The 26,630-nt window shown below is 40.1% G+C and overlaps 2 protein-coding genes across 5 annotated transcripts in view; one reads left to right on the top strand and one right to left on the bottom strand.

Moving 5' to 3' along the window:
- LOC130691329 (diphosphoinositol polyphosphate phosphohydrolase 2-like) overlaps positions 1-6,818 on the bottom strand; it is a 100,084-nt gene extending 93,266 nt beyond the window's left edge. Inside the window, exon 1 of the mRNA XM_057514256.2 lies at positions 6,813-6,818. The gene's annotated coding sequence lies outside the window, so the exon portion shown is untranslated. The remainder of the gene's footprint in view (positions 1-6,812) is intronic.
- Positions 1-26,630, top strand: part of LOC130691410 (rap1 GTPase-activating protein 1-like) — a 43,580-nt gene that overhangs the window by 8,135 nt on the left and 8,815 nt on the right. For 3 of the 4 annotated variants that reach the window (XR_009420645.1, XR_009420647.1, XM_057514356.2), the window contains 4 exons: positions 14,028-14,130; positions 14,753-14,845; positions 22,293-22,520; positions 23,146-23,292. Coding sequence is in view for 1 of the 4 variants with exons in the window: in XM_057514356.2 (XP_057370339.1) it covers positions 14,028-14,130; positions 14,753-14,845; positions 22,293-22,520; positions 23,146-23,292 (571 nt within the window). In the remaining 3 variants the exon portion in view is untranslated. Of the gene's footprint in view, positions 1-4,264; positions 4,830-14,027; positions 14,131-14,752; positions 14,846-22,292; positions 22,521-23,145; positions 23,293-26,630 lie in introns of those variants that run through there. The other variant, XR_009420646.1, reaches the window with a different exon arrangement.

Genomic DNA, 26,630 nt, shown 5'->3' with positions numbered 1-26,630 from the left:
AGCATTAGATTTCAACATCATTTACCTCCGTTTATGGTTTATGTTACATATACGGCTTGTTTCTGCAAAAGTTTATCAAATGCCCAACAGATGGCGAAGCTGTATTTGATCTCATTTTTGGTTTTATTATCTTTTTTCTTTCGACCGTGGGTGGAGATGTAATTCGAGAGATTTGTGAGTTCTTCGTCCTGTGAAACTGTTCAAATGTAATAAGGATTCCAGTTCCCCTGCTGATGTCTCCGTTCTCCTTGTCCCCCATATTCGGCCGTCTCTCTCTTCCTTTTCTAAAGCTGGCTTCAAGCTCCCATTTTTTGACTTGTATTTATACAAACCATTTTCATCCTTTTCCCCCATTTTTTTTTTCTTTTTTATTCTAGTCTTCCCTCCCAAGCTGGTGCTTCATTTTTGCTGACAAGTTGACGATTCTATTTTCTTTAGTCTGCAACGGGAAACCTAATTTTTCTTCCTTTTTTTTCCCGACTCTGCGCAGCCCTGCCTTGAAAAAAAAAAAAAAAAAAAAGAGTATAGATAAACATGTCAAAAAATGCCTTTTGCTTTAGTCTGAAGAGCACTTGTTCAATTATTTCGATTAAACAACATACAAGCTCATCTGGACAATCTTGAAAGGGTCGTATGAAGTCAATGTTAACGACCAAACAGCAAAAAAAAAAAAAAAAAATGCCAGTTATGGAAAAAAAAGAGGGGAGTTTTTAATATTCAATGGTTTTTGGTCCGATGTGGCATATACTCTCCTATTACGCGAGTTCATTAAACTTTTTCTGTACTAAAGAATTTAGACGTTAAACGAGCCCCGTAAGGCTTCCCGTCATTCTGCCAACAAAACAAAAAACGGAGACACATCATTTGTCCGTCTGTTATTCTCTTTTCTTTCTTTGATTCTGACACACAAGTATTGTCTATTTGCTGTGATTCTTTTTTCTTCAGTTTTTTGCTTCTCGTTTTTAATTGCATTTCGAGCGTTGAGTTGTTAACAGCTGCCGCTCTACCGTATAGACTATGAGGCAGCACCTTCATTAGGAAGATGTCGGCTCTCTTCTTTCGTTTTCTCTTTTTCAACAACGAGTGGGGGGAAAAAAAAAGAAAATGATGTGCAAGCTCGACGCCTGCTGCATCCAATCAAGTAGGAATCTCGACATGAGCGTCAAGAAAACAGAAGAATTCTTTTGAAACGCCGGGAGAACAAAATGATGGAATTAGCAAATGTCGGCATGAACCGACCGTTTCTAGAAAAAAAAAAAATAGTTTGGTGTGATTTTGTCTTTTTCCACTTGTATTTTCAGTTCAGCTTTAACGGCCGTTTGTATGTACTTAGAAAAAAAAAAGGGTTTGGAACCTACCGGATGATGGACCAACGCCTGTCTTGCACTCGTCATTCATTAGCGCTTGTGTTCCGTCGCAAAAAGTCGACCCCGACTCTTTTTTTAAAACACACCGCCTTTTCCCCCCAGAGATTCCTCTCTTCTTGCATCCTGTGTCATTCCGACTCGATTGATTTTTTATTGCTAAAACCGTTGATTAAAAAAAAAAAAAAATTCATTATAAGGCGATGGTTTTTTGCTCCGAAATGGGAAAGTGCGAATTATTTAGGTTTCAATCGTTCAAGTGGAATTGACAAAATTGAATGATGAAGGACAAGTTTAACAGAAAAAAAACATAAAAGCTAGTGAGAAAATGAATGATAAGAGAGAAAGTTCGCAGCTTTACAAGTGTCATGTCAAAATCTGTGAATGTTGCATATATTGCTGCCGTTGGGAAAGGTCAAAGGTGGATGCTGTTCAATGCGCCACCAATCTCTCTGCCAGCCTTGAACTCTTATTTTGAATTTTTTTTTTCTCTTTTTTTATTGTTACGTTCATATGAAACCAAAGTTTCTTGAGAAGGCAAAAAAAAAGGCAACATCTGGAATGTGTTCCTAGAGAGTAATAAAACATAGTAGTGACGAGGGAAGCTGAACAGCCTTTACACAAAAATTGGCTCCTTTCACGTCTAATGATAATTATAATGGCGACTTTTCTTCTCTCGCTTTTCACTGGTAATAATATGCACAAGGCTAACCGTGCCCGATTCTTCCTTTTCTCCTGGAGATCACTACACGGAACAAATTGAAACGGCTCCTCCCCCCCGTTCAAGCAACGATAATGTTAGACCCATTAGATTTGGGCGAGTCTTTTCCGCTTATTTTTCTTTTGTTTAAAATTTTTTTTGGGGGGGGTTTCCACTACGAGAGGGAGAAAAAACAAAAACAAAATTGTAATTGTCGACCGAAAAAAAAAAAAAATGTTACGAATGAGATAAGAAATAATTTGTTGTTGAGTGAAAGTTGCGAAAGTGGAAACCGGTTATCTACCCTGTCTTTTCCGTGGCATGTTGTCTATTGTGTATAATACGTGCGGTTCACCTATTGGCAAAGATGAAATCAAAATTCAATCAGATAATCATTCCATCAAAGGAATAATTGATAACACACACACAAAAAAAACTTGAGACTTGTTAAAAAACGCTGATGGGAGCTAAACGTTCCAACTAGCAATCAGATCATGGCATTAGAGGAGGAGGGAGGGCTGACGTGTCCTAAACATTCACTAAAGCCGTTAAAAGAACGTCCAAACAGTGTATGGTGCACTTGTCTGCATCTCACATTGCAGCCGTTTTTCTCCTTTTTATTGTGTGCCTTTCTCGTTTTACGTTTGCGCACAATGTTCACATCGAAACTATTGCTGCGCTAGTCTTTTTTAGATGCTGGCTCCCATATGACGAGATCAAATGATCCCAAAAACCAACAGTAAAAAAACAAAACAAAAACAAAACGATTAGACGATACAGAACAGTAGGCCCGTACATTTGAACTGTGTAGGGTTGATGTGTTTCCTCGTTGAAAAATAAGCCGAACCGACAAGAAAATATGAGTGAATTTCAGGCCTGAGGTGAGTTCACGAAGCTTCAATGGACTTTGGGTTCGTTGGTAGTTCATCATGATCATGACGTGAGCGGTGAAAAGCACCCAACGGAGTCAGTAGGGGGTGTTAGCCGAAAGGCGAAAGCGTCACAACGTAATAGTATACATAGAGTAACACGGGACTAGAATGTCAGTTCTGGCCGGCCGGGTGAGAGTGAAACTCGCCCTCTCTATTTACTCGACCCCGTCCAATCCATCACCGTTGCGAGCACACACGTATAGATCAAAAATATATTTAAAACAAAAACAACCAAAAAAAAAAAAAAAAAAGCAAAAGTAATCGAAAAAAATGGAGGCCATACTTTCGTTCAAATGACATGTAAATGGGCGGGGTCGCATTTGAGATAACTTGGGTCCCGCGCACTTATTCGCAACGACGAGAAGGTGTGAAAGATATTCCTGGGAAGGCCGGGAATCGACGCCGTAACGTTCGTTTTAAATTTTCGTTTATCAAACAGAATTCTTCGAAGCCGAATATGTCTTGTCTGTACAAGAAAAAAAAAACGGAGCTAAAGTTATTCAAAGTTCCATGTGCATTTTCCATTCGCTTTGAGCGTCAAGAGAAAAAAAAAAAAAAAAAGATAATCGGTTCACGAGGGTCTCTGATGGCCGACGCAGTGGTGTCATTTGGTTGGACGTAAACGCGTTAAGCTCGGCAGAAATGGAAAGCCGGATTCGGACGCCAACGCGGCCGCAAGTTATTTTATTTAACTCACACACTCTTATACTTGACGGCGATAATCCACTAAATGTGTGTGTGTATTATGCAGAAGTGAGAGCCAGGCTTGTTTCCAGTTTTATAATCGGTCTCAACCACACGCGGGAGCAGCCGACAAAAAAGAACGAAAAAAAACACAAAACAAAACACACACGTACACACAGACGCGCCACATGCACCCAGAAGCGGATGCTGGCTGATAACCCCGGACCCAACCCATTTTTTTTTATTTTTTTTTTTTTTTTTTTTGTATAGAGAAATTTTGAGTTATTCGTGAAAAATGAAAACAAAACAAGTCAACCAAAAATATTCGCTAGTCAAGAAAACCGACGAAGACGTGCTGGGCTCATCGGTCTTTCCTTTTCTCTGTCCGTTCTTTCGGTTTCTATTGCCAACGAAGGATGAGGCTCATTGTAATAATCACAAACCGTTCATTAATTCTACGACGTTTTGGGGCAACAACAATCGAAAGTTAGGTTTTTATTTATTTTTCACGTGTCCCTCTGGTGGCGAATGGAGAAAGCCAGGGAGTATCCATTCCTTAAGCAATGTGTGCAGCCGCCTCAGTTGGCAACTCGCGCCCTACCAGCGTGGATGTGTTTTAAAGACGGTCACGTCTCGGAGCTATGCGCATGCCATCTAGCGGCATTTGAAGTTGCCCCTCTCTTGTTTACGTGTCTGTGCTTGTCTGCATGTGTTCGTGTGTGGCGGTCGAATTTTTCTTCCCTGTTCTCAGTGCGCGCGCGCGCGCGCGTTGGTTCAGCCGCGTGCTTTCCTCTAATGTATCGTTTATTATGAATTAAGTGCATCAGTGTTTTTTTCATCCAAAAAGTGGCAGGAGAGAGAGAAATTAAAACAAACCAAACCAATATCTCCCCCTCCAAAAAAAAGAAAGATCGGAAATACATTAACTAGAGGATTTGGGAAAAAACAAAACTTGAAAAATACGTAGACAAGTATGCGCTTGATTGTCCCGGCGCCGCCGGACGTCGGGACGATGAGAAGGCAGGCCACGTCCTCCATCACTAACCCGGCTTCATCTTTAGTCCCGAATGCGGGAGCTACTTCCTCTTCTTCCTCGTCTTCACCCGTCAATATCGTCAATTATCGCCGATTGTATAACGACTGTGATGGGTAAGTCTCTATTTTTTTTTTTTAGAATCAAAAACGAGATTAAGATAAATGAGGACGAAAACTCCAAACAAAAACGTGTTCAACATGGCCGCCATCGACGTTTCATCCCTAATTAGAACTAGTTGTCCCTGATCTAGTTTGGCATTTGTTTTTTTTTCCCTCCTTTTTTCTTTTTGTTTGGTCAAGAAGGTCCCCCCTCCCACCATCCGCGATGGGATCAATTAATCTTTCTTTTCCTAACTGGTCAAATAAAGCTGATTTGAAAGGTGAAAAATTCACGCTAGAACTTGTTGTGATATCAGTTTGGGAATAGGATTTGTAGACCAACCAGTAGCTAAATTTCGATGATGTGACAAGCGAGAATGAAAACAAGTCAAGAATGGATACGCGAGATTTAAATTTTAAAAATGGCCTTTTTTTTCTTCTTTTTTGAAAATAGAAAAAGAATTCCCTATTTTCTGTTGCGACTGTCCATTGCCTTTTAACAAGGAAACATTTTTTTTTCTTTCTATTTTCCCCCGTCGGAAAAGAAAGAGACAGGCACGGAGAGATAACAGCGCAAGAGAGAGACAAAACAGAATGGGGGGGGGGTTAAAAAAAATGGAGAGAAAAAGAAAAAAAAAAAAGAGGGAGAGATGCTGATTTGATCTTGTTTATTTCTTGTGTCTGTATGTATATATACATAAACACAAAGCTTCATCTTTCTAAGACGACCCGTTATTCGATGCGGCTCTTCAACACCAGATGCGCTCCAGTCGCTTCCTTTTAAACGCGAGAAAAAAAAAAAAACACAAAATTATTGAAATGCTTTTTTTTTTTGTGAAAAAAAGGAGAAGCCGAAGAAATGTTGATGGTGTTTACATCTGGAGCGTTTTTTTTTTTCGAGGAGGGTCGTAGGTCGAAGAGGTCACCAATTCAAAGATGGCGAACTTTGGAGCCGTGAAGACTCGTCCCGGCTTCCAGCAATTTCAAAAGATTTTCGATTGGTGTCGGGCTTCCCAGTAAAGAAAACAAATGACGAGCTGCGCCTAACGGGGCTGATGGGTTCCCTCTTTTTTTAGCAATGACGTGATCTGTAGGTTCGCTTCATCTGATTAATAAGGAAATGTCATTTTCAAACCTGGTGAGAATGTCATTTTCTACGCGGATGTCATTGGCAAGCAATTTCCTCTTAATCGAAAGGAAACAAACCGAGTAAAAAAAAAAATATATATATATATATTAAATTCCGCCATCTCATCTCAAGAAATGATGGATTTTTTTTTCAGAAAGAGAGAAGGGGGAATATTTTTTTTTCAATCCTTGAGGGGTGTCCGGTTGGTTCGTGACGACAATTTGTTACAGAGGCGGCCTCGGCAATAGACACTGCGGCATTTTGTTTGAATGTGTACGTCTTGTCTGTCTCTTAGTCTTTCTTTAAAAAAAAAAAAAAAAAAGACGGTTCGATGTTGCGATTACGAGGATGCCTGGGTTATTATAGAGCGTCGCGGGGGGCTGAGAAAGAATAGAGGGAAAAGAGAGAGAGAGAGAGAGAGAGAAAGACTTATCACGCACGCTCTTTCTTACCCGGTAGGAATAAGAGGGCGGTGGCAGCAGCAACCAAACACCCTAGACAAAGCTAGCGCCTTGTTCTTTTTCTTTTTTTTTTGTTTTTTGTTTTTTAAACACGACAGATTTTCTTTTTCTTTTTTTCTTTCCGTTTTTTATTCTTGAAAACATCATTTATTTACAAGTTGTTTCCTTTTTACCTTCGTCGACCCGTTGGAATGCCCGGCGCGCGCGCGCGCAGTGTCGGCCAAAAACTGTTTGAAAGGAAGAGGGGGGGGGGGGAAGAAAAAGAAAAAGAAAAAAATACTTTTCTATTGATTTACAATATTTGAAAAAAGACGGAAAAGAAAAGGAAGATCCAACGAGTGTCGTGTATAATGGAGCGGAACCACGGAATGGAACGAGGTACGAAGAATGTGATGGTCTCCGTACGACTCTCTTGTTTCATTCAATTTCCTTGAAGTTTTTTCTTTATTTGCCATTTGGAAAAAAAAAATCAATCCCATTAGAGGAGACCATCCATTGATAATCAAAAACAGATGAATATCTATTACGTAGGGAGACTCGCATCGGTTGTTGCCATTTCGGGAGATGTACAAAAGAGAGAGTCGTGATGTCTTGTTATTTGTTTGAGCCTATACCTTTATGTTGTCGAACGTGATGTTACTCCATCAGCTGATTTCCGCTATCCCCTTGTTGTTTTGTTCTTTTTTTTTTTTTTTAGTGCGCTTTCATAAAACCCCTGCTCTATACTTGATGAAGGGATACCTGACTCTCTTTTAATAGACTTTTATTTCTTTGATTTGGAGAAGCGAGCGGGGGGAAAAGAGACTATAACTGCGGCTTATTTCCGTTTTTTATGTCTTTGCGGTTTAATATGGCCATCTATCTTCCTCTTTTGTTTTGTTTTTATGATGATGAAATATTTGGCCGTGCAGGGGTCAACACCTTTTGGCACCGTTTATTGGCCCCAAGAGTGGGAAGACCACCAGGTACAAAAAAAAGGAGGAATCAATCACGACTTGGCGATTGAAATTGAAGAAGCTTTTCATGATGGATTTCTCCCCTCCTTTTGGTAATGAGATATCGACAACACGTCCTATCCTCCCATTTTGTTGTCGGTATGTTATCATTTGAATATCGATTACTCGGCTCCTTCAAAGCCAATCGGAACTTGCGCGCGCGTCTTCCTCCGCCTCCTGATTGAAATGGCACACGGCCCATCTTCGTGCGCGCAATCGATACACGTACGGTTAGATGTAATAGAAAAATGGATCCGACTGAATTAATTGTAAAGAAAAAGGCAGCAGATTTTTTTTTCTTTTCCTATTTAGCAGAAAATTTTTTTTTTATTGGTTCCGATCTTAGTAAATCACGCTACGGACTAGTGAACCCACCAAACTAATCTGCTCGCTTCTAATCAAGCCGAGACCAAAACTTGTTTTATGTGATTTCTCTTTTTTCTTATTGGATCACACGCGAGCGCAACTCGTAATTTATTTGTAACTTTTTCTCATTTATTTTTTTTCGTGAAGTTGGAGCTTGTCATCTCGAAAATAACGACATATTGCCGTTTGATGGGAAAATGGTTGAAAAGCCAATCGATCAGTTATGCGTAGATTGGACTGGGATGAAGTCAGTCAAACTGTTTGTTTGTCTTCATCTTTTTTTTTTTCTCTCGTCTTTTTCTTCCTTTTCTATCGATACAGCTCTCTTGATAACATAAAAGAACCTCCAGTGTGTCATAATCTCCTTTTCTATACTGACACACGTTTCCCTCCATCTCTCTATCCCACCCGCCCCTCCTTAAAAGGAGTCTTTAGGATTTATATTCAAATCCTCTCTTTTTTTCCCTAGTCTTTTTGGAGGGCCAGACACGATCGACTTGACGGAATCAAAAATACCAAAACGGTTATACACAGAGAATGAAAGAAAAAAAAAAAAAAAAAAAAAAAAAGAGTCCAACATTCAAGAGGATGAAAGATAGGGGCATTTTCACGAGATGATTTGTTGGCATTTCATTTTTCAACTTTGACCTTTTATAGCGTCTTTAGTGTATGTGTGTGTGTGTGTGTATTCGTATTTAAAAAAAAAAACATTCAAACTAGACTTTGTTTGGTGTTTATTTTGTGTGCCATGTTTTTTTAACGGGCGAGAGAATATGCGTGTGTGTGTGTGTGTGTTCAATGCTAACAATTTGAGACATTTTTCTTTGAAGAAAAAGCGAGAAAAAGAAATGGAACGAAACAAGAATTAGACCCCCGGAACTGTCGTTAAACTGTTTTGAGGTTTCCGGCCGTTTATACATGTGTTTATATCGAAATCAGGTCACCTTTTCTAGTCATGTCAAGTCGTTGTACTTTTTATTTTCTTTAACCCTTTCAACTTTGCTTTGCAGTTTTTCCTTTTATTATTATATTTCTTTTCGCCCACGGGTCAAATAGGTTTTGTCAGTGTTGTATGTTTACGCAAATGAGCATTTCAAAAAGAGAGAAAGAAAAAAAACTTTCTAGAAAGTGGAGCCAAGTGTCCGAGAGGCGCGTCATTATATGAATCATGACACCACCTGTTGAATGGTGCCTTTCTTTTTTTGCGTATATAAAAGAAATGCTATCTGGTTCTAGAATCACTTGTACTCGATCAGCTGTGGAGATCAGCGAAAAGAAGCGAGGAATGTCTTGACGGGGCGGGGGGAAAGTTCATTGATTCGTACATTTTTCATCGTTTTCGTGCTTGAGCCATTTAGCAGATAAAAGATTGCGCGACCGACAGATTATGTGGGCCAGTGCCGATCCCCTGGCAGCCGGCATACACACACACACACACACACACACCCGGACCCCGTTTAAATACCCATTAGGCGTCTTGTATAACACGAAACGATTGTAGAAAAAAAAATATATTATTTACCAGAGAGAGAGAAAGACCCGCATCACGCTATTACACTATAGAGCAGTTCCACCGTTTTTTTTCTTCTTTTGAATGTCTTTTGCGATTCATGAAAAATGAAGAGAGGCACACGTTGTATGTCAAGTCTTTTTTCGGGATGACGTAGAGAACAACCATGGGGCAAGCGATTAAGGACACGGGGTCGGGCCTTCTAAGAGGTCAAGTGATTACGTTGAAAAAAAAAAAAAAGAATAAAAGAAGGTGGAGGAGAATAGACCGTAGCGAAAAAAATCGCACCTTGTCCCTATTTTTCCGTCAATGGTGTCAAGTAGGCAACATCATCGTGTTATCACTTTTGTTTTGAATTTTCTTTTTTTTTTTTTTTTTTTTTTTTTTTTCGACAGCCTTGGTAAAGCTACACCTTTTGACAAGGCGCTAATTGCTCGTGTTTGACACGGTTACGTCACGCGTTTCCCTCAATTTTTTTTTTCGAAGCACCAAAAATGAAAATTTTCGAATTGAAATTTGTTTAAGCGTGACTTTAATTGTTTTTCTAAATGCTGCGCTTCGTGACTTAATTTGTAAATATTTCTATAGCGGTAATTGAGCGTGATTCAGTTGCTCTTCCAATGAAAGAAAAACAGTCCGTGAATGATTCGTTCGGACAGTAGATTGACGAGCTACTAGGAGAGAAAAAAGAGTAGTTTTAGCTACTGCCAAACTTTGTGATCATTCCTGGTCTCTACAACATTCCAAGCTTCTGAATTTCTTCTTATTTACCGATTGATGAATTCCCTTCATCTCCAAGCGGACGTTTTATGATCGTCGAGCGAAGAGAGGCTGGTCTGACACGAGTCCAAAAAGCAGAGGGGAGAAGGAATTTCACAAAAAAAGGAAAGAAAAAAGAAGGTCTATGTATGCAAATGAAGCCTTGGAGCAGGAAGAGGAGGAGGGCTGTATGAATGATGAAGTTGGCTCTATAGCTCTAAGCTCTATAGCGCTGCTGCGGACCTGTTTCGATTTAAATTCCCGCCGAATACCTATAGAGCGAGATGCTGCCAGGCTGCGAGAGAACGCGTGATGGCCTTTTAATCACTATAGAACGTTTTTTTTCTTTTTCCTCTCGCTTTCCAGTTTTGCCCTTCGCATTTATTCCATCTACGTGCTGCTGGCCTTCCCTTTATATACATAGCATTTTATCCCCGATGTTTTTCGTTGTATACGGCGTGTGCTGCGTTCGTGAGCTCCGCGTGCTATAGACAATTCCGAACCGGCGGATGGGGGCTGTAAGCGGCGGGAGACGGGCCAAAAAAGAAACAAAAACAAAAAAAACGGGACTGTCTGGTGTATTGATAGCTTAGGCTAATTTGGGTGGCGTCCTATATATATTTATTATTTTTAAAGGAGAGGAGTAGAGAGAATCTCTTGCGGTAGGCGAACCACCCTTTTTCTTTTTCGAAGCTTCCACCTGGATAAACGGAGAGAGAAACAAACATTTTTGTGCATATGCTTTTAAATCAAAATTTAAGTCTAACGAATCGATCAAACTTCGTCTACAGTTTGGCCAATGCTTGTTGTTTTGCTTCTCGAATGCATCAATCGAAAAATGGCAATGGTACCAATTAGGAGAACTGGCAAAAGTGATGTGGATCGAGTCTTTAGCCAATCTTTTTTTATTGATTGGCATTTCTTCAAAAAGAGCTTTTCATTTACGCCGCAAGCTCCTCTGAGCTGATTTGTAATCTTTGCCACCGTACGACGGGCTTCGTGAGATTGGCATTTTGTTTCTTTTTCCCCGTACGTAATAAAGCAACAAATCATCAGACGTGCCCGGCTTTGCTAATCATGTTCTGCACTCGATCCCCCCAAAGGCTACGAAAAAGATCAATCTTATTCTTTGTAACTAACTATATACCTTTACAATTTCTCTTCCTCATCGGGCCCGGTTTTCCCCAATTTTTGTGGTTGCGTATGAGTGCTGGGAACTGCCGAGTAGATGAAAAACAGGTTCCCTATCGCGGCGGACAAATATTTTGAATTCCCCCCTCCATCCTCAAGAAAAAAATGTTATCTTTTCGGAAAGGCAGGTAGATGATATTCAGGTCGTTTTCCAAAAAAGAGAGTCCATGGCATTGTGATGCGACAACAAAAGCTTATATATACGACATTGCGTTTTTATTTTATTTTATGTTTTATTTTTAAAAAAAAAAAAAAAAAAAAAAAAAAACATTTTCGTTTTTTACTTGGTTGATCTCACGAAAGGGACGTGCGTGCGGTTCTGGCCCCGGAATCGGATCACTTCATTTCAGATCGATGTCTTAAGTTTCTCTCGTCAGCGGAAAACATGCCAAAAAGAAATCATCTTTAAAGAACAAAAAAAAAAAAACGAGGTAGAGAGGGGAAAAAAAACTAAATCAATAAATTCAAAACGAAAGATTTAAAATAAAAAAAAAAAAAAAAAAGGAAAACTTGTAGCCTTCCGAGTTCGTGAATAAACGGCCGATAAATGCAAAGTACACTGGCCGCAACAGAGGGGTCTAGTGTTGGAGCCAAAACGTAGCGTCACGCTGCTCACGCTGTTAAATTACCAGAGCCCGTTTTTTCTAACATGCGCGCAACGAATGCTCACGTCGATCTGCAGATAAATAAAACGATGTATGCGTATAACTAGAAATCGTATATGATTTTTGCGCATAAACAGCGCCCTTTTTTTTTCTCTCTCTTCCCTGCTCGGATTTGTGTTTTTGTACGATCCTGGAAAAAGAAACGAAAATTCATGTGAAACTGGGTTAACTCGTTGACCTTAGCCCCCCCACCTTACCATGTTGTTTCAGTTCAGCGAGTAGTAATGAAGCGAGTGATTACGAAGTAAACCGCCTCTCCTCCTATATATATATATATATACATACGATTTGTAAGTTATGCATGCACCTCTTTTGGGACCCTCCCGACGTCGTGAGTCGCTTGACTGTTGCACGATGATGAATGAAAACACGAGTAAAAAATAGCTTTTTTCTTTTTCCTTTGTTAATCTTTCCTTATTTTTCAATATCTTCCATGTGGGTGGGAAGGTATGCAAAAACGTGTTTTTACCAATGCCAAAAAAAAAAAGAGATGGCCGATTGACGGATGCAAAGTGATATCGTTTTGAAGTCATCAATGAGCTGAGCTCCTTTTTTTAGCTTGTCATTAACTGTCATATCCAGCGGATGAATTTTGACAGGATGTCAACTGATAAAGCCATCACCTGTCGAGGCACGTCCAATCCCCCCCCCCCCTCTCTCCGCAGGTCATCAACAAACAATGGCTTGTGTGACCTGTGACCTTCTTCTTTCTCCCTATTGACGCGTTCCCACTGGCACGAGGAAGTACCGGATGGTGGCCATCATCTGGCACATTTTTTTTCTTTCCAAAATCCCACTAAAGCTCTTTCTGGCAATTGTTTTTTAGTCCTAACTAGTCGTAACACGTAATGATCAGCCGATGAGCGGGGCTGGGTGGTGGCTGGGGCGGGAGGGGAAAGTTGCGTGCACGCACATACGCGCACACACATACGCGCACACACTCACGGACCCGGTCATTAGGTTTCACTAATGGATTTTCTTATATTTTTTTTTTCTCCGTGTTTTTTTTTTTTTCTTGTTCCATTTCGGTACCGTACGAAGGAGATTCTCAGGTGCTGCGAAAAAGATTGGAATCTATTCCCGCCCATTTTAGATCAATGATGACTCACGGGTAGTTCGTTTTTTGCCTTTTGTTTCGTCTATTTCATTTGGATTCTTTGTGAGTTGCAAGTGGGGGGGGGGGGAAATAAAAACAAAAGAATAAATCAATCGGGAGGGGGGGGGGGAATTGGCTCGCCTCCTTTTCGCGTGTCATTTGGTCATTTTTGAAATTTTTACGTGCATTTTCAGCGGGTCCCGTCTTATTCCTTTGCCCCCCCCCCCCCCCCCCCTTCGCGTAATGTCGTTCCGGGGCGTTTAATCGCCATATCCTGTTTGGAAAGTTTCTGGAATTTTCACATGCCTTTTGTTTTGTTTTTGTTTTGTTCCCTTTGTTTTCTCTTGATTTTTTAGAACCTTTCACGACGGGGTTCAATTCTAAAGGTGAATGGATATCGTATGTAGACTGTGGATCGATCTGACACTGTGTGGTTTAGTGGCGAGTCTCCTACGTTATACACATCAATCAGCCGTTTCCTGTGATTCGATTTTCATGTTAGGTCACAGTCAAACAATGTAATGCTATCGCGTCCTCTTGAATCTCCCCCTCCACTTTTTTTTTTGGAGGGGGGGGGGGAGGATCGTGTATTGGATCACGGGCTATTTGATTTAGCGGTTTGATCGTCAAGAATATTCGCGTTACGCTTCTCTGAAATAGCAATCAAATTAAGCTGCTTGACTAGCGGATGCCGGGACACGAGCGCCCAAGGAGAGCTTACATCATATTAGTCAAAGGAATAATAATAATAATAATAAAAAAGGAAGCCCCTCTTCAAAAATGTGAAAATGGAGCTCTTCGCCCAGCTGCCAGGGTCTAATTGTAGAGACGCGCTATTTTTAGAACAAACACTTGACAGGAAATATTTTTTAAAACGATATTGGAATGCGCGATGCCCTGGATTTTTTTTTTTCTAAGAAAAAAAAAATGGATATTAAATTTTTTATTTTCACATTGTACACATTCATCCGTATTTAAAAAAAATGTTGATTAATAATTTGATATGAATTTTTTTTTTTTTTTTTTTTTTTGCAAAACTAGGCGGAGTGGCAGTACCATGGAAGATCCACTGGTGTATGGACGCAATCATGTCACGCCCATCTCGAAAGCGGATCCGGGCTCCACTTCACGAGACAATTCAAAGGTACGTTGTTTTCTCTTTAACGTGTTAGAACTGACACACATTTCTTTTCTTTTTTTTTTCGCTATTCTTCCTTCCTCGTTTTCCAGCTTTATACTTTTCCTGTTGGAATGTTGACGTTTAACGCAAAACCAAAAAAAAAAAAAGGTGTCTCTTTTTTTCTGATGTCTTTATCAAACATATTTGTTTTGCCTATTACGACCGGTTGGCATTGGTGAGAATGGGGTCGATGCGTGTGGAAGAAACATTTTCGTTTGATTCAAGCGCTCGTTTATTTCGTGGATGTCTTTTTTCTTATTTATATATATATATATTCGAAACCATTCTTCTTTCTTTTTTGCTCGTGCGCATCACAGCCAACAGTAAAGTACTGTCTACACAACGTGATTTAATGAGCGCTCTCTTTTTCTTTAATCTTTTGCATCCGAGCGCTTTCTTTCGTATTGTTCCGTGTTTTGTTTTGTTTTTTTGTAAAATGTTCTTTCTATTACGGGTCACGATTCTTTAATTATCATTTGGTATGGTTCTATTTGTGTACATTAATTTAGCCTTGATTCCGTTTTCATGATGATGACGGCATTTGCACGCCGTTTTTGGTTTTTTCTTCTTTTTTTCGTTCTTAAAGATCATTTCGCCCGAACTACTAGACCTTGTGGAGAAGATGCAGACCAGTCGGCTGGACGACCAGCGCTGTGTGTTGCCCGCCTATTTCACCCAGGTAAACATTATTTTTGTTTGTTTTTTTTCTATTTTGCTTTCTGGCGTCCTTTATCATCTTGGATGTTGACGCTAATGTAGCATCCACCATTTTTCCTCGTTCATGTCTTGCTCTTCTTTTTCTCTTTCCCTGGTAAAACTTGAGAGGAAAAAGAAATGCTCGTGCCCATCTCGGCATGTTGATTCATTTTTTTTTTCTTTCTCATGCTCCTGAATCTTGTCCGATGTGTATGTTTGTATGTATTTATGTCTGTTTGTAATCGAATACGTTTTTCATTTTCCTTGCTGTCGGGCGAGACGTTTCGTGTCTGGTCCTCATCTGTTCCCTCGTTCACTTTGCTATATGTTCTTTTTTTTTTTTTTTTTTGGGTTGGAGGGGGTATGGAAAGAACAGGTCGTGACAAGCTTTTTGTGGACAACGTATACAAACAAATACGATGAACAAGGAAAATAGGGAAAACTTCTTTTACAGTGTCAGAAGAAGGGGGAAACAGGCAAGATGATCTCAACAGTGCCTGCCAAATAGACTTTCGTGTGTTTGTTTGTTCTTTTTCTTCGTCTCCCCCGCTCTTACAGCTGCCATCTAGCGGTCGCAATCGTTAATTTAAAAAAATCATTTTTCGCCATCTAGCGATTGATATGTTGACGTTTTCAAAAAGAATTGCTTAAGGTACTAGAAAGGTACTTAAAAAGGCGCAATTTTTCGTATTTTTTTCTTTGGCCTTTAAAACCGTATCATACTATGCCCTGTCAGACTATTGATTTTAAACAAAATGTACAAGTCGAGGTCACCAGAGTCCCTTTTTTTTTATTATCGAAGCACATTTTGTAAACTTCTGCAGCTATTACCAGGAAAAGCGTCTGTTACGCAGTTTCTAGTTCTAAAGTTACCAAGCCCGTCTGTCTCTCGTCCGCTTCCCAGTAACCCACATTTAAAAAAAAAAAAAAAGCAAAACGTAGATCCGTGCTTTTCTTTCGCCGTCGCATTACGCCATCTAAAGAGAGTTTTTGTTAAAGTAACCAAATTTTGCGCCATCTAACAACGCGTAGGTAAACTAAAACTATTTTTTTTTAATGTTGATAAAAATTGTTGAACGGATGTATTGTGGTATCGAATGGTATGTGCTTTAAGGTTTATGCTTTCTACAAATTTTGCCCTTTTTTTGTTTTTCGTTTTTTACCGTTGAAAATGCTTGGAATTCCGGTGGTCATAAAAACATGGGGAAGGCAAAGTTAAGATATGTAGTGAAGAAGGAAGGTCAAAAAGGGATGAGAACCCTCCCCGTTCCGGTTTCCTTTTTTTTTTTTTTTTTTTTTTTTCAAACGGCTCATGGCCGATACCTTACCGTACATTTTTGCTGTACTCTAATAAAAAAAAAACTGTGGCCGATCGGGCTACTCTCATTTTCAAAGACTCGAGGGGAACATAAAACTCAAATGGCACGCACAAATATATATATATATTAAAAGTTTAAATGGTTCGTGTGTGTATAGAACGCATTTTGATGAAGTCGACTTTTGGTCGATGCTATCACTACTATAAAATACCAGCATAAAAAAAAAAAATATGTATATATATATTTTAAGGAACAAAAAAATAACAACAACAACAACCATGCGATTTCAATTGAGGCCAGTCACAACAGCTCTTCTTGCAGGGGGGCATGTTTACAACCTGACCCGAAGGGTCTCGCTGTCTCTTATTCCCCGTCTATTATGTATACACGTACGCATGCGAATGCCACTTTTGAGGGCCAAAAGGGAGGCACACCCTCCCCTCTTGTTCCCTATGTACAATGTTTTTCAAATACCGGTTGAAGAAACAAACCAGAACAAGGAAGATGTGGCCTGTTTTGTATTTTTGCGCCAGGGCTTTTTTTTTCTTCTTTCAATAAGCAACAACACGCGGACTTGATTACATCGCGCAACGATCCGAGGCTCCTCTCTCTCTCTCTCTCAGTCAAAACAACCAACCAATATCTCTGTGCTTGTGACCTGCCTCTTTTTTTTTTTTTTTTTTAACTGAAGGAACCCCATTTATGCACCGGGTGCTTAAACCCCAAAAAACATCCACCTTATTTATTTATTTCGCGGTCAACCCGCTGGTCCTGGAACGCGGACGCCTATCGTAACTTAGGGGCCGAAACAGCGGACGGAAAAGATGAGGGATCGATTTCGTCTGCGTTCGCCACTTGCCCACAGCTGGCCCAAACATACCCCCACGCGAGTGTGCGCACACACCCCTTAAATGTATCAGAATGGCCCTTTTTTTTTTCTCTTTTGCTTTGATGACTCCCTCTCGTCCCTCATTCCCTTCAACCACTACCCCACGCTGTGCTGGGTATGTGTTACATATTCATCATCGAAAATGTTATTTTTTTTCCTATTTTCCCAGAACTGCTTATAGAAAAAAAAAAGCAATGGACGGACTTGTTTGTGAGGTCTTTTGCGGACCCATTCTCTGGTTATAAAAAAAAAAAGAGAAAGAGAAAAAAAAAAAAAAATGAGGGGAATAGACAATAGTACAAGGGTCTATACCGATCGATTCATAATCAATGGAACGACACATGAAATGTCCGTTTCATGGCCCAATCAAAAAGAAAAAAGGAAATCGGAAAAGAACCAAGGCCTGAATTCTTTATTTGTTTAAGGATCCGAGAGCTTGAATTTTTCAATTTGAGAATGGCGCGAGCTGTTTGCCGAGAAAATGAGAGAAAAAAAAAAAAACAGAACAACATAGTTAAGTTCCCACTGAACGAACCAACATATCGTGATCGAACGTACACCTATAGTACGGATCGTAACTTTCTATTCCTTATGTATACCATTATCTCGATCGGACTCGGCATCTAAATCGTGTTTTTTATTGTCGTTATGTTTGTTTGTTTTTTTTCTGAGGGGGGGTTGTTGTCCTTGTCCTATCGTACCACATTTCGTTGTTGAAATTTTTTTTTTTCTTTTGTCTAATGGGTGAATGATATGTTGGAAAACGCCGCCAACGAGACGTGATCTTTTTCTTTTTTTTTCTTCATGTAGCAAATACTTTTGTTCTTCAATTATTTATTTATTTATCTTTCCACTGTTGTTTTGAGAGTTGATGGTATAATATGGATATGGGTTTTGTGTTTGGGGACGAGGCCGCTTTCGCTCATGTCCCGCACGTCGGGGCTGGGCGTTAATGATGTCGGTTTGAAGTTGGTTACGCCTCGTCAGTCTCGCCCGGCTTTTTTTTTTTTCTCTATTAAAAGAAAGTTGTTGTATTACCATCTTGTGTCATCTCTTTTCTTCTCCTTCTTTTTTTTTTTTAAAATTTATTTATTTAGAAAAAGATTTTTTTTAAATTCGGGTTTGGCGTCGAATAGTCGGAGACGGCATCTCCATGGATTTTTTTTTTTTCAGGGCGTCGTTTGCTTTGATGGTCGAAACGCACGCGTTGCCCATACGGCGCTGTTGCGTTCACTTCCTGATGCAAATGACCGCAAGCAGCCCCGAGGGCTTCGATACCAACTGCGCTGCGTGAATGTCCGTTTCTTCAATACGATGCCATCATCTCTTTTTTTTTTTTTTTTTGTCCGTCATCTCTCGAGAATCGTCTCCAAAAATTCCTCTTGACTCAAAACGAACGATAATCCCTTCCTCCACACCGTCGTGATTTAGCGAAATAGGCCGTCACGTCTTTTTTTTTTTTTTCTCTTTTCTTCTTTCACGTTTTAAAATAGGTGAAAAACTAGAACTGCTTTTTTTTTTCTTTTTGCTTTGACGTGAGACGCTTGTTGTTTGTTTTCTCTGCGTATCTGTTTGGCAATATTGGTCGCCATCGACGACGTCGTTCGGTGCTAGTTCGAAAATGAAAAAAAAAAAAAGAAGGGAGGCTTTCAACTGATGAGAGCGCTTTTGACGTCTTGATAGGAACTGACAGGAGCCGATCAAGTCGATCGGTGAGTGATCTCCTGTCTGTTCCCTACCTTATGCTATAGCGTTATACCCAATGAGCCACCTAACGCCGACGCGGATGACGTGTTTCCCCCCTTCGCTTATATGGCTCAAGCGGAGGGGAAGGCGAAATGCGCCAAGGTTGCCGTCCTATGCTCTTGATTAACTTTTCTATATATTGCAATGCTCCATTCGAAATAGAAAATGAGATGGAAATTAAAAAAGGGGAGCACTTTTTTTTTCTTTTTTCCTGAACAAAAATAAAAGGGACGCGGTGCCTTAAAAGAGACCGTCGATATGCTGGGCGGAGTAATTAACAAGACCATTAATGTTGAATAAGAACCAGCACGTTAGATAGAGCCTGCCATCTCATTGTTGTTATTATTTTAGATCTATTTCTTTTCCCCCTCTCTTTTATTTTTTTCGTGCGTAAGACTATGAAACCCGAGTCACGCCTCTCATGGTAGAGAATAAGAACAACACGAAAAAAATGCGCCACGCTAACTTTTTGAGACGAGTTATAGTAATGTAGCAACCCCTCTCGAAAAAAAATCAAGGCAAACGTCTTTTCGGGGCTCTCCTTGTTTCTAGCTTTTCGTTCTTCTTCTTCTTCTTCTTCTAGAAAAGAAATGCTCCGCCCCATTCTCGAAGAAGAGCGTACGGCGCAACGAATGCATGCTTGTTTTGATGTACACTATACACTGTATTCAAATAGCCCCTCAAGCTTTTATAACGGTCGCAGCATTTCGTAGTGCTAGATTGCCAGGTACTTTGACTCTTTATCAACGAGTACGTTCGACATTTTTTTTTTTTTCTAACTTCTTCGAGGGTGTCGTCTTAAGAATAAGCAATGCCCAAGCGTTGAGTCATCGACAAGACAAGCGAGGACTTATCACTAAAAATTTACATTCTACTTTAAAAGACAACGTCGAGCCAAAAGTTCCGTTCGCGGTACGCAATTAAAAATGGAAACGGGCTGTCGTATCTTTCAATATTTTATTTGATTTGTTCAAGTAATGCTCATTTGGAATTCTCCGGGCTGCTTTACTTGACTGCGTGATGTTAAAAATGATGATATATACAATAGAAGAAGGCGAACGACTGTGGGAGGAGTTGAGGGCAGCTGTGTGTTAAGACCAGCGATGGAAACGAGCAAAAGGAGGGTTCTCTCTCACTCCTGTCTGTTTCTCAACAGTCACTTCCCCCCACTGCGTGTGTGTAAGTCCATACTCCGCTCGCTTTTTGCCCTGCGTTTTTCCTTTTACGGCGCACTCTGGGAAAGAAAATACAAGCAAAGAGAGAGAGAGAGGGAGAGGGAGCTCCGGCTGGTCGGCTGTTGAAGCGAGTCAGTCTCGAGTCGGACCAGGTAGAAGCCAGGTGTGTCCTCGCTACAACTCTCCTTCACAGCTGTCGACTTGCGTGTGTGTATGTGTGTGTGTTGTTTTTTTTTTCTCCTCTCTTCTCCAGTGTGTGTGTGTGTTTCTTGTGTGTGTGTTGTGCGTCTGCCAACTCGGGAGGCCGGTGTATACATACAGACATATAATATTTATATATATTTAAAACTTAGTTGTTTGTGTTGGCGTATGTTTGAAATCAAAAGACAAGCAGACGGGGTGTGTGTGTGTGTGTGTGTGTTTGAACTGGAACTGGTCGAAAATCACAGGCGGTTGTGTGACAGTTGACATTTGTTTCATCGGAAACAAAGTTTTGCTTGGTGCTGGTGGTTCTGGATGAGTCGGCCGTTTTAGTTTTCGGGAGAGAAAAAAAAAAAAAAGGAAAAACCTGAAACGCGGTTCCAATGATCATGGGCGTGTTACGTTTGCGATCCGAATCGCGGCTCTCAACTGCCGTAAGTTTTTTGTTTTCCCATTCCTCGTTCATCCAACACGCCGCTCCCTTTTTTTTTTTTTTTTTTTTTTTCTCCTCTTCACCTGCGTCACTCTTTTTCATATTAATCACGACGGATGGATCGTTCATCTGGCACAAGCCGTCGTGTTGTGCCATTCATTATTTATCATCACTAACGCTTGTAGAAAACGAAAACGCTAGACGTGTGCGTTTCGATTTTATTGAACGTGGGGCATTGCGCAATCGATTTCAGATTTCTTTTCGCACCGGCTCACTGTTTTGCGGGCTATGGCAAAGATGTGTGTCTCTTGCGCTGCGCGTGTTTTGTTTCTACCGTCGGAAACCACCGTTCCGATTGGCGAAGCCATTTTTATTCATTTACCTTGGACCCGTGGTCTCTCTCTCTCTCTCGTCGGCAACGGTATCAGAATCGCGCGTCACCTTGACTACGCTGGCGTGTGCTTGTGATTGTTGCACGTATCGCCGTGTCCCATAACACGGACTTAACAACCAGACAGTGTTGAATGGCGGCCCTCTCAACCGGAAATTATTAAAGGCTTTTTTTTTTTTTTTTTTTGATATATTTCTTTTCTTTCTGTGTAAATAGACAGACACACATCGATGTCAACGTTTCTAGAAACACGCGTTTAAAGAGAAGAAAGAGATAAGAATGGAATAAATAAAATAAAAAAGGGAAAAAGTAGGATCTATTGTCCGTTGGTTGCTCCGGATTATGTTATTGTTGTTGTCGAGTTTTAGAAGAGAAAAGGAGTGGAAAACCAAGACAGCAGGAGGGATCATCCCATCTGTACAGTCATCTGACACGTTAGATTTTTGTTCCCCCCTCTTAAACATTTAAAAATAAATAATCGATTTTGAAAAAAAAAAAAAATAAAAATAAAAAGGGCCAACATCTTACGTGGGAGAATCAAAAAGAAAATTGTATATGAAATGATTTTTTTTTTTTTCTTCCCCTCGTACCATCAACTTTAAATGGTACATGCCTTGATTACGTAGGTTGTTTTTCTGGGGGAGGGGGGGGGGGTAGTGTGACTGATCCCGGCTGACCGTGACGATGGAGAAAACCAAGAAAGCGATCTATAAGACCAATCTCCTCCTGTCCGTCTGGCTGGCAATGATCGATCGGCCGCTGATTAGCAATTCCAGCGCAGGGAGGCACTTCCAATCGATTTCTGGTCTTATTACCATTATTTCTAGATGCGCCTTTTTTTTTTTTTTTTTTTTTTTTAAATTTTTCAAGTGGTATTGTATTTTCGTGTACCACAAGGAAAAAAGAAAAAAAAAGGGAGGAGTGAAAGACAAACGTGGACGCGTGTCATTTTACCTATCGGGTATAGTGGCAAGATGGCCATTAATGACGATGGTAGGTGCCATGGCCCTCAGATTGCGGTTAACACACGAGTGGAAATAAAGGAAACAGTAGAAAAACAAAAACAAAAATGAAAACCTTAAAAAAAAAAAAAATAATAAAGAACAGTCCAGGGTTTTTAGCCAATGGCGATTATTACGATGCCATGTCCAGTTTGCTGTATGTGTGTGGTCTTCCCCTTTTTTTGGGGGGGGGGGAGGGGGGTTTAAACATTGGTATTTATTTTATTTTATTTTCTCTTCCTGTATTTATGTCGTTGCTCTTCCGGTTTGTCCAGAGCACATCGCGGGATTTGGAATTAGCCCCCAAACCGAGTGGCAGCGGTGGAAGCGGCGGAAGCAGAGGGAGCCACAACGACCTTGGAGCGTTCACCAATGGATCAGCCGGAGGTTCGGATTCACCTACGCAATCTGGCGGGGCGGCGGCGGCCATTTCGACCCCACCTGCGCATCCATCGCGTGACATTCTCGAAGAAGTCCTTTCCAAACCTGGACCGTATCCCATGGTACGAAAACAACATGAATAACTTTAATTTGAAAAAAAAAAAAAAAAAAAAAAAAGGGAAAATAAAAGAGAATTCATTTTATTTTAAAAGGCCAGTCAGGCGAAAGAAAGCCATCTACATGATAATCAGGTGCAGGCAAACGAAAAAAAGAAAAAAAAAAACTCAAATCTTAAAATCAAATAAATAGATACAACGTAAAAAAAAAAATAAATGTTTAGTGTTTTGAAAAGATACTTCTTTGCACGAAAAACGCTGACTTTACCTGCAAGCTGCCAGCTATTTTAATATTTTTTTTTTTCTTTAAAGAACATGGGCTAGTAGAAAATGGGCTCGTTGGCTGCATTCCCACATCGTTAAAAGTAGACTTAATGCAAAAAAACAAACAAAAAAAAAACGGAAGAAAAACGAGAGATGCATTTAGATGACCTAGGCATTTTTCATGTAGTTTGCTATTCGCTCATAGTTTCCCGTTCTCTTTCCACGAACTTGTGCTAATGAAAGCACGTAAAACGGGCTCGCTTAATAACGATCATCCCACTTAAAAAATAACTATGAAAAAAAAAAAAAAAAAAAAAAAAAATTGTAATAATAATAACGCATCGCTTTATTGTTTGGAATGTAACAGGTGGTGCTGCCAAGATCGGGCGGATACTGGTGCGACGACGGCAGCGACACGACGGCAGCGGCGCCAGCCGATCCATCGCAGACGGCTTCGTGCAAGTTGGAGCTGGACGAGACGGCCCGCTGTTACCGCCGTTTTTTCGTCGGCAAAGTGAGTGGCTATATTTCTTTCTTTTTTCTTTTTTTTTTTTCTTTAAGTTTAAATAATAAAAAAAGATCAAACGTGAAAGTGAATTGTCTGCGGTGTGTACATTGCGCAATCGTCGGGTTACGCATTTCACGATCGCCCATCGGCAAAACTTGCATGAGGTCAAAGGTGTCAGCTGTCGCGCCTTAAAAAAAAAAAAAAAAATGCGCGACTTTCCCTTTTTTTTTTGTTTTTTTTCTCTTTAAATCCACCGAACGTGTCACGCAGATTTCGGTTTTCCTGCCCGACAAAACGGCTCCTTTGTACGTGTTCATGTTTAAGTAAGAAAGAGAGAGTTACCCCCTCGTTCCTTAATTACCCCAGAATGCAAAGAGATCACGATGACCTGCTGACAGCAGAAACGAGACGTGTAACCGCAAGCGACGACAGGGACTACTCCGAATGGCAAGGCCATTCAATTGCCGCTCGGCTTTTGTTTTTCACTTTTTCCAATCTTGCGTTAAAGTTCAGCGGGGTATTCGATCTTTTGTTCTCCAATTCCGTTCTCCTAAACCCCGTCTCTCAACTTGATCTCTTTTTGTTTTTTTGTTTTTTTGTTGTTTTCTTTTTCAAAATTGAGTTTCACCTTTTTGTTTTTGGGTATTGACTTAACGAGAGTTTGTGACTTTGCCATCGTATCGCTTTTTTGTTTTTCTTGTTGAACCCCGCTGTTGCCAACGTTGTTGAACTTTCTCTTTGAGTCCATCATCTCAAGCTGTTGCTCCTTTTTTTCTTTCTTAAAATTAAATTGAATAACTAAAAGGAAGATCACAAAAGATTTTGTGATCAAAGTTCGAATCAATAGTTTTAAGGCCACGCCTCTCTTGTAGTTTCATGTCGCCTTGCATCCCCCCCGCTCTTCGTCCGGTTGTGTGGATCGATTGCCACGCAAAGCCGCCCTATCGACCCGAGCTGTCCGTTTTTTATATCCTTTTTTCTTTTTGTCTTGTTTGGGCAAAAACAAAAAAATTCCATTCGACTTAATGGACAGACGAAATGGCCCAGGGTAGCTGTGTCGTGTTCATACACACACTTTTATAGAGTTGGCATTACAAGTACCACAAACAAAAACAAAAAAAAAATGCAAAAATATTTTAAAAAAATAAAATATATCCGGCGGGACAAGCCTCACCCCCAGCACTGCGCTAAAAACAAAAGAGAGTCATCGTTGCTGCCTTTTCTGTCGGATTACGACACGGGAAATTATTTTTTATTTTTTTTTTTCATTTTTTCTTTGTGCGGAGGGGAGGGGGTCGTGTTTTTGTTTTCTTCGATTCATTTTACTTGGCGAGCCTTTTATGGTGATTCAAACAGAGGAACAAGTGAGATGTAAAATACTATTTGCTTGATTCACGGGGCGTGGGAAGTGAGTGTAGGGGGTTTCCTCCCGTAACCAACTCACGGTTGGCCTTTGAGTTTTTGTTTATTGGCAAAGAACAAATCACGACCGAACGCAATCCTCTATGCAAACAACTCTTTTTTTTTTTTTTTTTTTTTTTGTATCTCTTCCTTATGCACAACGCGTAAAGGAATGAATGGCAAAATCATTGGATTGCTCTCCATTGTACATCACTTCGCTACGCCCTTTTCTTATCAGTCGCCCATTTACGATGAATTTTCCGACGGCCTTTTGTTTTTTTTCTCTTGAACTGGCTGTTATAATAATCGATCTGCTCTCATCAAGAAAAACCAATGCGTGCGTAGAATGATCAAAAAGACGAGTAGAGAATTCAAGGTGAAATGGATCGTTGGCGCCGATCGAAACGGCCGGGCCAAACCCGGACTACGTTTTTTTTTTTTTCAAAATGTTCTTATACGCGCATTTTATGAACATGTTTTTTTTTTTCTTTTCCGTTTCTTCTTTACCCTCTTATGTCTTTGTTCTCTCAAACCCCCTCGTCGTTCATCATCATCATCATCATTTTTTTTTTTTTGTGCTTCTATTCTTTTTCCTTTTTTTTTTTTTTTTTTATGATATGATAGGATGGTAATAATAATTGCTGGGTGGCCCACTATATATATATATAAGAAGAGCTGGGCAACCGTAAGGCAAAGAATTGGAAGAGTTCTACTGGTTCTCCTTTCATCTATGGATAGACAACAGCCTTTTTATTTTTATTTTCTTGTGTTGTGGTGGTTGAGGTGAAGAAGGGAGGCACACAAAACAAGGAGGGAGTACAGCATCATCGTTGGTAATCACAGTGCCAAGTTGTTGGGGAGAGGGATAGAAAAAGGGGAATTCAACGGAGGAATCAAAAGAGCTGAATTCCCGTGTGAACGCACGATGCTCTTTTCATTTTCGGTCTGGCGTAATATAACCTCTACCATTTCGTGTTCTCTAGGTGCAATTGTTTTTAATGCCTTTTCTTGTCTTCTTCTCCGCACTCATCGACCCCGGCGGAGATAAAAAAAAAAAAAAAAAAAAAAAGGAGAGGAGCCCGAATGACTTAATGCGTTTTTATACTTTTCACTTGGGTGCGATTTCGATTGACATCTTTTACATGTAGACGCAATTCAACGAGAAAATGGATACCCCCCCCCCCTCCGTCCGCCCATTTTCTTTTTCAAGATTTTTATCCGTATCGCCTTTTTTTACGTAACATCCATTAGAAATCGGACAGCCAAAAAAAAAAAAAAAAAAAAAAAAAACACGTAACGATCGTTAATCGACCTTGGTCTCGCCGCCATTTTAGGTCGGTCATTTCTTTTTATTTTTCTTTTTATTTTTTTTTTTTGCTTTAGGAAAGAATTTTTTGTTTTTTTTTTTCCCTCCCCTCTGATGTGTTTTATTGTAAACCACAATCATAGGACACGGTTGACGCATTCGTTCTCATGGAGAGATAAGCATTTTTTTTTTTTTTTTGGTATAAAAATCCATCTAGTTGCGGTCATACTTTCCATATTAGCAAACGATCGTTTCCCTATATGATAAAGTTCGTCAAACTGATGAAAGTACCTATCTGGATAAAACCGCAATTTTTTTTTTTTTTTTTTCCCTCTTTTTTATTGTGAGGGGCGACGATGGGAATCCAGCCGAGGAGGAAACGGATGGGCCGTAAAAAAAAAAAAAAATTGACTACGAGCTTGAATGGTTGGCCATATCCGCATTTACCAGAGGCGAAAAGCCTTTTATGTTTTTTTTGTTTCCCTTTTTTCCTGTCCAAAGCATTTCCTTTTATTATCAAAATGTTCCGTCTCTCTTTTTTGTTTTTATTATTATTTTTGCCTTTGAAACATTCACGGTCGATGATAGGCATCAGGCCAAAAAAAATACGTCCAAGTCCCCTCCTCCCCGCAAAGTG

The sequence above is a fragment of the Daphnia carinata genome, chromosome 1, assembly GCF_022539665.2.
Source record: "Daphnia carinata strain CSIRO-1 chromosome 1, CSIRO_AGI_Dcar_HiC_V3, whole genome shotgun sequence".
NCBI classification, from domain to species: Eukaryota; Metazoa; Arthropoda; class Branchiopoda; order Diplostraca; family Daphniidae; genus Daphnia; species Daphnia carinata.
Note: the sequence above shows the minus strand (reverse complement) of the source record. Positions and strands in the feature narration are given on the sequence as shown.